This window comes from Triturus cristatus, chromosome 3_1, assembly GCF_964204655.1.
Source record: "Triturus cristatus chromosome 3_1, aTriCri1.1, whole genome shotgun sequence".
In the NCBI taxonomy this organism is placed as follows: Eukaryota; Metazoa; Chordata; class Amphibia; order Caudata; family Salamandridae; genus Triturus; species Triturus cristatus.
Genome location: NC_140583.1, coordinates 1,142,169,176 through 1,142,181,181, shown reverse-complemented (window position 1 = coordinate 1,142,181,181; position 12,006 = coordinate 1,142,169,176). Strand labels below are relative to the sequence as shown.

Here is a 12,006-nt window from a genome sequence, read left to right as displayed (position 1 = left end):
ATCCTCAGTTAGTTTTGTGCTTTTAAACTAAGAGCCTCATTATGATGAAGGTGGGACCACCACAATCAGCCTGTCGGTGGCGGTCCCACTGCCATAGGACCCAGCATTACCACCTGATGAATTATGATGGTGGGTGTGTGGTTGGAGGTTAGAAATGCTATGAAAAGGCAGGCAGAAAGGGACACTGGGGGCCCTTGGCAGGCCTCCATTCCGCCCTGCCCCTACGACATGGGCCCTGGGAGGTACCTATGGTGCCCCCTACATATCCCTGCACCATGTGGCAGGCACCACATGGTGCCTGCCACAATGTGCAGGGATATGTACAGAGTGTATATTTTTTACAGCAGCATGTGCTGCAGCCGGCAGCACACGCCGCAATACAAAAGATACATATTGCATCGTGATACTTGTTAAGGGACCACCGAAAGCCAGTCGGGCGGTCCCATTTCCGAAGGGATGGTGGTCGGAGGTAAGGCACTTAATTTTTCAGCTAAAACTATTTTCACTTTGAACACCACTTCACTCCACTGTTGAGTCCCCTACGCAGTCTTCACAGAAGGACCACCTTCATCTAAAGTTTTTGCTAGAGTTCATAACACTCCCTTTCTGAATTTGAGGTAAGAGACCATCACTCTTAGTTCTGTTCCACGTGTATTAAAGATACGTTTTGGATGAATGGAGAGTTGCACCAAAACCAGTTGATTAAATAACTGTTTGCAATTTCACTAACACCTAGGTTATGACCCATGGCCAGTGAAGAATATTGCCTTCTTTAATATGGATGAAATGAACAACTATTTATATTCAGAGATATTAAAACTGTGAAGTCCTCTATGCAGAAATGTGACATAAAACATGTAAAATATGTTCAAGTATGTTACCTGAATTGAAACTTCCTTCCCGTCTCTATTTATCTGGACATAGTGAAGTTCCCCTTTGGCAAAGTCTGCAGAATCTATTGTTAACACGATGGTTCTGTCTGGATTCAGTTTGTAACGTACTTGCAAACTTCCTTAAAATGAGAAAACATACATTATATGGTCACATATAACTTTCAAAATATCTATTGCTCAGCATGAATAGTGTGACTTACTTACAAAGACCGATATCTTGTAATAACATGTGTAAAGATAAGATATTCGTGTAAAAGACTTTTGCACCATTTGTGGACGCTCAGCCTGCTGTTTCAAACTGTCTCTCAGATATTACCAATTACAACTTCAGACATTTTGAGACATATTTATGAGAGGATTGAATCACGTTTGCACCTTGCAACGTGGTACATGTATGATGCAGAGCTCTAAGACAGATTTATGAAGCCAGCAAGCAACTATGTGTGCCTCTGAGTGGCTTCAAACATCTGGAATAGCGCAACGCAAAGCAAATTTCCGCATTGTGCTAGACGGCCCTGGGTAGGCATTCCATGGGCAATGTGGTGGAAGTTCTCAAGCAACTTCATTGAATGTTTCCGCATTCCCAGATTTACAAGACCATGTAAACCTGGGAACGTGCCAAATTATTACACCTTCCCAGGTGAGGCCTAATGATGATAAATTCCTTTATTTCTCCTTGTGACTTCCTCTTTCTATGTGTGCTGCATTCTTTAGCATGCATAGAAGGAGAAATATGCTTCAGGGGAATACCTTTCTGCAGGAAGGTGCACCTCCCTGCACAAAAACAATCCTGCATTCAACACATGCACCCTTGCCCCATGGTGGAAGGAAGGATGCTTAGCACTAGGTTGCCAAAAGGGCACCAGAGCAAGGGAAAGGAATGCACCGTATTCCTTTAACTACGGCACATTCCTAACCTTTCCCTATGGCGCAGCAAGATGGCTTGCTGCGCTACTCCATAGTTTCATAAATAAGACCCCTTGTATTTAGGAGAATGCTGATATGAGGTATTATCTGTTAATCAATGACATGCCAAAATAAACTGGATAAAACAGAGCAACACTTTCCTAATTCAAAATTTCAAATAACTTTGAATTAATTAATGTATCTTGGTTATTAAAGTTAATAGATGATTATCGTGCTTATATATTTTCTCCTACTTACCTCGATCATTCAATGCTGCAAGAAATCTCTTTTTTCTTTTTCAAGTACTCAGTTGTTTCCCTAGGACCAATCTCAGCACACACATTTATTGATTGACTTGTTTAATTTATTTGGCATCTGTATGAAATTTTCCGACCCCTGTAAATTTTGCTTAAACATATCAAACATGCCTTATAAAAGCGGCCATCTTCTGAGAAGGCTGATATTAGAACAAGTGGGTTCCACTGATGAACAGTGAGGTGCAACTCAAGGATAATCGCAGACACCATAGTCGTGAGTCTATATTTTACCCAGTAGTCAGGATAGCGCAGCCCAAGAATAATCACAGGTAGCACAGCTTCTGGGTCATATGGTTCACTCCGAAGCAGAGATGATGCAACCCATGAATATCACCGAACCAACACAATTGGCATATTTGGCTCACCAAAATCTACAGATGAGACAACCCAAGGATAAAATGTCACTGTGGATTTAATGAAGTTGGCTACTTGGATGAATATAATCAAGAGATACTGTGCTATGGATAAGTCCTTGTCCAAGCACCATTTCTCAGGTCTAACTGATCTGGAAAAGGTTAAATTAACTTTTGATAAAATATGGAGGAGCCATATATGTCAGACCGCCTACTATATGAACATTTTAGATGCTCAGGTCAAAGAGCATTAAAATTATGTTTGGATTAATATGGCTCACTGTTGTAAAATGTTGGGCCTTAAGGTACTGTAGTGACTAGAGAGCCACTACAACCTTGTATTGATAACATTGATGATGCTTACTGCTGTAGTTTCACTGGTGCCTTCTCCACATCAAATAGTTTTTACAGATTGCATTCAGTCAAAACATCTCTAACACTAATTCCTAGAGGAAGGTTGAAAAATACATCAGAGAAGTTTCTGTGCGATGTCAAACTTGGATTCCATATTATGTCTTACTTGTGATAACTGCAGATATTTAAGGACTAGCCCTGTTGAAGTAATCCCACTAAAGACTCCAAAGACGTTTGTTGAACTTTCTGGAAAATCTTCTGGTGTTAAAGACTACTTCTTCAAGATAGGAACAATGGTCAACACCTCAAAGGTATGCACACATGGCGGCTACTGAGCCAAGAGGAAATCAATCCCACTAAGATGTGAGATCCTGGGAGTCACCCACATTTTCTGTGATTTCCAGAAACCCTAATTGCAGAGTAAGGCCAATTGACTAGCCCACCACCACTGCACAGTACACTGTACATGCAACCATGTACTTCGGCCACTGGAAAATCACATATAAGTGAAAGGAATTCTACACTGCCTCATGGCATTCCACGCAACCAGTGTTTGGGCTTTTGCCCATCTTCCACAACCTTTCAGGGGTATAGTATGTTCACTGCAAGTGTTTGATTTTTATGGGATCCAGGTGGGTGGATTTCACCAGCTCTCATCATCTTAAGCCCTCATCGTACAGATAGTGAGCTAGACAAGATTTGTCCTCCAAGAAACCCCTCAAAGGAGTGAATATAGTTGGTTGGAATTCTGAATGCTTCATTGACCACAATGCCCAATAAGTAAAGGGATCCCACAAAGAACTCTCCAAGTTCCAAGGAAGGCAAATCTTTGCTTCCCACTTGCACAGAGCCAGAACTTTTGCAACCATTTCAACCCTGCCTCAAATGCCCTTCTATCGCACTTTACAAAGATGAGATTACAATTTAAAATTACGACTGAGTTGCAACCACTACACAAACTACAACTTACGGTATTTCAGAGAGCGCATCTGGCTCTACCAAGCACTTATACCATACTTTTCATCCATGTAGCCAGACACAGCATTTAAGGAGAGTATCTTCCTCTGTCCAGTGCTTTTTTCACTAGCATTTCATCCTGCACTTTCTGAGTCTTGAAGTAGGGTTCCTTATATTCTGAAAATGACTCAAGACTCACAGCTACAGAATGTCCTCCATGCAGCAGGGCACCAATTTGAACAAGCTGAATCTCCATATCTCACTTATATTGGCCACTAAGTGCCTCATGCCTTGAGGTTAATTTGTTAAAGGCACACAGACATCACATAAGCAAAGAAGCCTCTTTTTTATCAAGTGTTTATCTGTATCTCCTACAGCCAGTTTTATAAAATGTTTGGAATAGAACAATTACCCCTACTTGGGCATGTTATCCTGATCCACTTGTAGTTGTCCCACAAGCAAAGCAGTCAAAGCCTTGTTCAACAGCTAGCAAGCACCCCTCAAAAGAATCACGCTGCTAAAAGCAAATACATGTATTCAGACTACTCAGACTACACATGCTGAAATAGAAAGTACTGAACTTTTTGAAAAGGGATCAAGGGATGGGGGCCAGGGACCAGAAATATATAAATTCTTCCAAACACAGGTATACACAAAGTTATCTTTAACTTCTCCCACATATACTTTTATAAGTATCAAGTATCAACTCATCAGGTCCGTAACTTACCATTCTGAGACAGAATCACAGCCATGGAATTCTGGAAATAGTTTATGAAGATTAAGATGCATGGAGCATGTGCTGTCAAGAATTTAAATGATAAGTTCTCCTTTGGTGGGCCTGTGTCTGCATATATAGAAGAAGGAGGCACACTGACATTCCTTGTTACTGTATAAGGTTCCCTGAAGGCGTAGTTAATTGTAGATCCTGAAGCAAACAGTGCAGATACCTCTAAGAAAAAGAAAATGAAAAGCATTTCTGATTCTGATTCAAAAAGGCATACTGCCTATACCTCATCTTTTAATCTTTATACAACAATTCATTTTACAATTTTAGAGTCTTTAGTATGTATATGAATGCATTGCAGACCAACAAATTATTTTAACAGGCTTTCTAATTATGAAGCAAATAGATTCAATCAATCAATCAAAGAAATTTATAGAGCGCACTACCTACCCGTAGGGTCTCGAGGCGCTTGGGGGGGGGGGGTGCCGCTACTGCTCGAACAGCCAGGTCTTGAGCTTCTTCCTGAAGGAGAGGTGGTCTTGGGTCAGGCGCAGGTCGGCCGGGAGGGAGTTCCAGGTCTTGGCGGCCAGGTAGGAGAAGGACCTTCCTCCAGCAGTGGTTCTGCGGATGCGTGGGACGGTGGCGAGGGCGTGGCTGGCGGATCGGAGGTGGCGTTTGGGAGCGTAGAAGTTGATTCGGTTGTTGAGGTAGCTCGGGCCTTGGTCGCGGAGAGCTTTGTGTGCGTGGGTAAGGAGGCGGAAGGTGATTCTCTTGTTGACCGGGAGCCAGTGCAGGTCTCTTAGATGTCCGGAGATGTGGCTGTGACGTGGGATGTCGAGGATGAGTCTGGCTGAGGCGTTCTGGATGCGCTGGAGTCTCTTCTGGCTCTTGGCGGTGGTTCCGGCGTAGAGTGCGTTGCCGTAGTCCAGTCGGCTGGTGACGAGGGCCTGGGTGACGGTCTTCCTGGTCTCTGTGGGGATCCACCAGAAGATCTTCCGAAGCATGCGCAGGATGTTGAAGCACGATGAGGAGACGGCGTTGACTTGCCTGGTCATGGAGAGGGAGGAGTCCAGGATGAAACCCAGGTTGCGTGCGTGGTCTGTCGGTTTGGGTGCGGTGCCCAGGGCGGGGGGCCACCAGGAGTCGTCCCAGGCGGAGGGCGAGGAGCCCAGGATGAGGACCTCCGTCTTATCTGAGTTCAGCTTCAGGCGGCTCGTCGTCATCCACTCGGCTACCTCTCTCATCCCTTCGTGCAGGTTGGCTCTGGCGGCGGCGGGGTCGTCGTTGGTCAGGGAGAGGATCAGCTGGGTGTCGTCGGCGTAGGTGATTATGTTGAGGTTGTGTTGGCGTGCGATGGCCGCGAGAGGGCTCATGTAGACGTTGAAGAGAGTCGGGCTCAGTGAGGATCCCTGAGGGACGCCGCAGATGACTTCGGTGGCCTCTGACTTGTACGGTGGTAGGCGGACTCTTTGTGTTCTTCCGTCGAGAAAGGAGACGATCCATTCCAGCGCCTTCTCCTGGATTCCGACGTTGCTGAGGCGCTGTACTAGGGTGCGGTGGCAGACCGTGTCGAAAGCCGCGGAGAGGTCTAGGAGGATGAGGGCCGCTGTTTCCCCGTTGTCCATCAGGGCTCGGATGTCGTCAGTGGCGGCGATGAGGGCGGTCTCGGTGCTGTGGTTGGCACGGAATCCGGACTGCGATGGGTCGAGGGATCCATTCGTCTCGAGGAAGGCGGCCAGCTGTTTGTTGACGGTTTTCTCGATGACTTTAGCTGGAAACGGGAGTAGAGAGATGGGGCGGTAATTCTGAGTTCGGTGGGGTCTGCTGTAGGTTTCTTGAGTAGAGCGCTGAGTTCGGCGTGCTTCCAGCTCTCGGGGAAGGTGGCGGTGTCGAATGAGGTGTTGATGATGTCCCGCAGGTGGGGTGCGATGACAGTGTCGGCTTTGTTGAAGACGTGGTGAGGGCAGGGGTCGGTCGGAGATCCGGAGTGGACGGAGTTCATCGTGTGGATGGTGTCTTCGGTGTTGACCGGGGTCCAGGCGCGGAGGGTGGTGGTGGGTGGCGTTGCTGCGGTCGTGGCGTGGGTCGGATGGGTGCTGAAGCTGTTGTGTATGTCCGCGATCTTGTTGTGGAAGTAGGAGGCGAGGGAGTTGCAGAGGTCTTGCGAAGGGGTGATGTCGTTGCTTCCGGCGTTGGGGTTGGAGAGCTCTTTCACGATGTTGAAGAGTTCCTTGCTGTTGTGTGCGTTGTTGTCCAGTCGGTTCTTGAAAGCCGTCTTCTTGGCGATGCGGATCAGTTGGTGGTGTTTCCGGGTGGCGAGCTTGAGGGTGGTCCAGTTGTCCGGCGTGGGTTCCCTTCTCCAGGCTTTCTCGAGGGCGCGGCAGTTCTTCTTGGAGCTCTTGAGATTCAAGATAGATGGAAGATCAGGCTAGTAAGATAACACACAATTATTCTTGTTTTCTTACTTTGAGTTGCAGAGTGTTCCATTATTAGCAGCCTGCAAAGGATTTGGAGGTAGGACGGCATATATATTTGAGAAGCACCAATCATTGTATTACAGGTTAAGCAGTAGGTGGCATTTGCCATTAATTGTGTGCAATGGAATTTTGCACAAAACCGCGGCCAGCACATTATTAATTAGCAATCACCCTGTTACTTTGGATATGCACTCTCCGTTGATGTCTTAAAAAACAAAAAAAACAGTAAAATAAACTATATTGGTACATGGCTTCTGCTTGTGTCACCAGTTCCCATTCATGCCCTTTTGCCACCCTCTTACTCATTCAAAAGCATATGTTCCTGATGCTTGTTACCATTTGTATTATTGGGCCCTATCTAAATGCCCAATGTATTTCTGTCCTGCACGCACACAGCATTCCTCTGCCCCAATAGCTGGGATTTAGCTGTATAAGTTGTAGCCCTTAATACAATTATATTTTCTGTTTCCTACATCCAATAATACAATACACGCATAGAGGAAAATTTCACACACAACATATATACACTTCTCACGCAGGCTCGAAACAAAAGCAACAGTTGACCCACAGACCCTACAGGGTTAGTGAGGGATCCACATGGATAAGCTATTTAGCACCCAAAATATGGTTAGTTACCGCTATACAAAAGCTACAAACAATTCAATGCAATGCAATACAAGGCAATGTGGACACAGCTTAATTATCTATGTGGCAAACAGTCTTTGACATACTTGTCTAAAGAGTGGACACTGACATACTTCTTTGTACTGCAATGCCTAAATCTTTCATGTGAGAAGGGATACAGTCTTTGATTACGTTTCCCTTTACACTTAAAGATCAATGTGGCCTCTAACCACTCCACCACATTGCAGAGAAAACGAAGGGGTCATGTAGGTTAAAACCACATGTCAGGGAAGGCTTTCACAAATTACCCATGAGATCTCTATTAATTGCAACTCTAGCACCTAAGATCTAGTATTTAGGATCAAAGTGGAGAGGCAAGTAGCAAACAGCAAAGCATCCCAAGACTGCACAGCCATAAGAATGACGTGTCACTTCTGAATTAGGCTGCTCCTACTTTTGTGCTCTCAGATTTGATTATCAGATGGCCAGTTTTAAGTTTGCCTAGGTGTGGGAATTCTTTTTATGATTTGTCTGACCATGTTGTAACTATGTAAAACCCTTAATATGGCATTCCAAATTGTCAGAGATTAACCTCTTTATTAAGTGTTCCTGCAGGATCAGTCCAAGGCCTCAGAACACTTCTTTACCTATTACAATCGCTGGTAAGTCAAGTTAAGTCACATTTATTATGCATAATTAAGTAAAATCATAAATAAAAGCAAATAAAAACACAGCGAATATTGCCATCACATACATTACAAGCAAATTGTATTGGCTACTGAGATATACAATTTATTCCCATATTAAAACTGGACAGCAAATTTATATTGATAAAAAGTGCTTTCCATCCCTTATCATGCAGACAATCATAGCAGGGACTTGATTTGAATTCTGAACCTTATCAGGAACTTCTTGACTCTGCAGTTAAAAAGTTAAGACTTGTACCTGTAGATTTAAAACAGGCTAGGTTTGCATGCCAGCATGGTAAAATATTATATTCAATTCAAACATATCTTAACAGCTCCTTCCGGTCCTTCAGGAGGATTGGAGGATACAAACGAGGTGAATCAAATCTTCTCTTGCCAAGCCACGTCTTCTAGTGTTCATATGCTCACCTTGCTTGAGCCATGGTAAGGTATGACTAAGTGAAGGAAGATGGTCAAATCGAAAATTGAATCATTTTTGTCTTAAAAGAACGTAAAATCATGAACCAACGTATGGTTGGATTTTTAGGGTTTTAATGAAGTTCAGTAACATCCATTTATGAGACAGTTTGGACAACATTATCTTCTTATTACCATAACTCCCTAAATGGGTGAGCGCTACTCCAACACTGAGAAATGGAAGCCAACAACAATATCAACATACCCAACATGCTTCTCCAGCACCAAAGGTAGCCTTTCCATTCAAAGGTTTTTTTCTGATGGTACATTATCGGTATCTTGAGCCCTTGCCAAACTGAACATTGTGATGTCTGCTGCTTCAAAATAGTGAGCTCCAACTTTTACTGTCACTGTTGCACCCTATGGCCTTCCATCCTTCTTTGGACCCATGGAGAGCCATTCATCCACCAGGAGCCCTTTAGACCCCCGAAGATGTTCTGACACTGGCCTTAAATGCAGAGTATCCAGAGGCACTGCTCACACTTCAATCATATTTTTGGACCAGCGCCTAATCTGAGCAGTAAGAAAATCAGACATTGACTGAGCCAAGACCTCTTGTGGACTTGCCTGTTCCTCTAACCAGGACATTTAAAGAGATCTGTAGAGACACTCAGGTGTTTTTCGTACATTTCTGCTTTGCTTATCAACTTAAATTGGGCCCGACTGTCTTCTATTATGCAACATGAGTGAAAACTGCTTTAGCATTATTGTATAGCCTTGATTTGGAGTTTATAATCTTCACAGTTCTTAACTTTGTTGTTTTTTGAACTCTTGATATCTCCCATATAGTCAGTCTTAAGGTTGGCACATGCTATGAAAAGGCGAACAAAATATGCTTTTGAAACCTTTTGCTTGCCCCTATTGAAAGATGATGAAACTCAGCAAAAGAATCTATTTCTCAGCCAGTCAATTGCTTGCAATTGGTCTTTGTTTCAAAAATAGTCTGGAAAACAGTAAACTCCAAAGAAACGAGTAGCTCAGATTCAGGGTTCAAATTTGTTTTGAATTTTCGACTCTAGATGATGCTAGGCTTGCCTGGGTACAATGAATGTTAGAGCATTGCACACGTTTGAAATTGTGAATAAACACTCTTTTAGCAGCAGCGGCTCCTCTGGTATGGCGGAGGAGAGCCACCCCCTGCCAGCAGAAGCAAATGAAAAATAAAATGATATAATTTTATTTTTTGTCAGGAGCTGAGTCTTGGGGGCGGAGCCATACGAAGAATGGGCTAGGAGCGGTGGACACTGCTGTCAGTGCGCATGTTGGTTCCGCCAGCCGTCTTAGGAATGCCAAATCGACATGCACACTAACATCTCTCCAACCCAGCTACGTTGTTGGGTGGAGATCAACAGCTGGCACAGGATGCCAGTCCCTGATGGAGTACAAAACCAGCCCACTCCGCTCAATCCAGATGCTGCTCTCATGGGTATTATCAGCACGAGAGCAGCATCTGGAATGACTGTAGGGGAGTCTCGGAGCCTCACCCTGTGCACAGCAGAAGAGCAGCGAGCAGCTAGTAAGTTCTTTTTTTTTTGCTTCATTATTGGCCCCTGCGTTGCCCAACTAATTTTCCCTGACACCAGTCGCTATTGTGTTTTAGTCAAACTTGGACTGAATGAATAAACACTCATTTCGCAAGACAGAGTAGTGACAAGCAAAGTAACACCCACATTAATTAGGTCCCACACACACGTTTACCTGCATGTGTAGCTAGAAACATTTTGGATAATTTTTCAAACATCAATAGAAAGTCTTCACTGAAGTCATTCCTAGCTGCCAACACATTGCCTATTAAACTGTCAGAAAAATACCCTTGGTAACTTAACTATTGTTTTTCGACATCAAAAATGCTAATTTAATAATTATTGCAAAGTGTAATACCTTTTGACGGACAGCACTAGTTGATAAGAAACGTTTTACCGTTTTTACAAAATGCTCCTTCATACGCCGAGGTGGTGCAGTCACAAGTCGAGCCGTTGTACTTTTCGATACATTTCCCGCCGTTGAGGCAGAGCTTGCCGTAACTGCTGCAGTGCCCCGTGCACCCTGGCTTAACCCCGGAAGTGACCCTGGCTCTCTCTTCAAGATCAAGGACCTGTCCGTTCAAATGCAGGGAACGGATGCACCCCAGAAATCCTCCCTGCCTGGAAGCTGTGCCGCCTGCAGTAACAAGAAACACAAGAAATTATGGGATACAATTAAACGTTCAAGCAATATTTATTGAATCTGATAAACTCAAACACCCAGAATTGATCAGTCATGATGAAAAGCACCTATTACATGTTTTTCCTGATAATGAGGCATAGAATATGGATCAAAATCAACAGGTTCCGGTCTTAACAGGATTTTTCCCCTGTTAAATTGGAATGTGTGACGTTACAACGCATGCCATTACATCGCATGCCGTTGCAACGCAAAACTTTACCCCAACTTTCTATCGGGGGAGCACTGGAAGTTGGAATAGATCAATTTTCTATCCCAACTCCAGTGTGTGCAACAGTAGGGAAGGTGTTGGAGTTAAATCTAACACCTTCGTCCCACCGCTGCACACCTTTTGCGTTGTAACGGCATGCGATGTAATTGCCTGCGTTGTAACAGTTGCATTTAAAAGGCTGTTTCGCGTTAAATTGCAGCAGGTTTCATCTACCGAAATTTAACAGGGTGTGCAAACTTAATTAATTACAGGGTCTTATAACATTTGCATTACTTGTAATTCTAATGTGTGTAAGTAGGTTTACATATGAGTCTGATAACATCAGTTCACTTTTATGAGGTGCTTGCAAGTTGTTGCTTTAAGCTTCAATCAACCACCTTGCATGAGAGGTATGGACATGGAAAGAAAGGGAAAAAAGAGAAAATATGGCCACATATAACATATAATGTAATGTGATTATCAAAATGTGAATGCAAGTAACAAACATGGCTGCTCTTCATAGCCGTAGAAAAGTGTATTTTGGGTTTTCCATAAGAAGTTTCCATGGAGTTTCAATCTTTACAGAACTGTATTTATGGTACCAAGGCTCTGGAATCTCAAACACACAGGTTTTATTTCTTAATTTGAAGACATTTAAACCCCCAATCAACATTTGGAAAGAGGCGAGTTTTTTTGTGTGTGAGAGGCAGCTTTTTTAAATGCATGGGATTTGAGGTGGCAGCACTGGCAAATATATTGTGCTGCATGACCAGTGTTTCGGGTATAACATTTTTTTCTTTAACTTGTGAAGAAGAAGGTTAGTGA

General features: G+C 43.7%; 1 protein-coding gene across 1 annotated transcript in view; it reads right to left on the bottom strand.

Annotated features, from left to right (window-relative positions):
- The window catches only part of LOC146861627 (contactin-associated protein-like 5), a 1,270,002-nt gene that overhangs the window by 50,370 nt on the left and 1,207,626 nt on the right, over positions 1 to 12,006 (bottom strand). The window contains exons 18-20 of the mRNA XM_085645996.1: positions 10,689 to 10,928; positions 4,508 to 4,729; positions 882 to 1,012 (exon numbers count right to left, since the gene is read on the bottom strand). Coding sequence (XP_085502122.1) covers positions 882 to 1,012; positions 4,508 to 4,729; positions 10,689 to 10,928 — 593 coding nt within the window. The remainder of the gene's footprint in view (positions 1 to 881; positions 1,013 to 4,507; positions 4,730 to 10,688; positions 10,929 to 12,006) is intronic.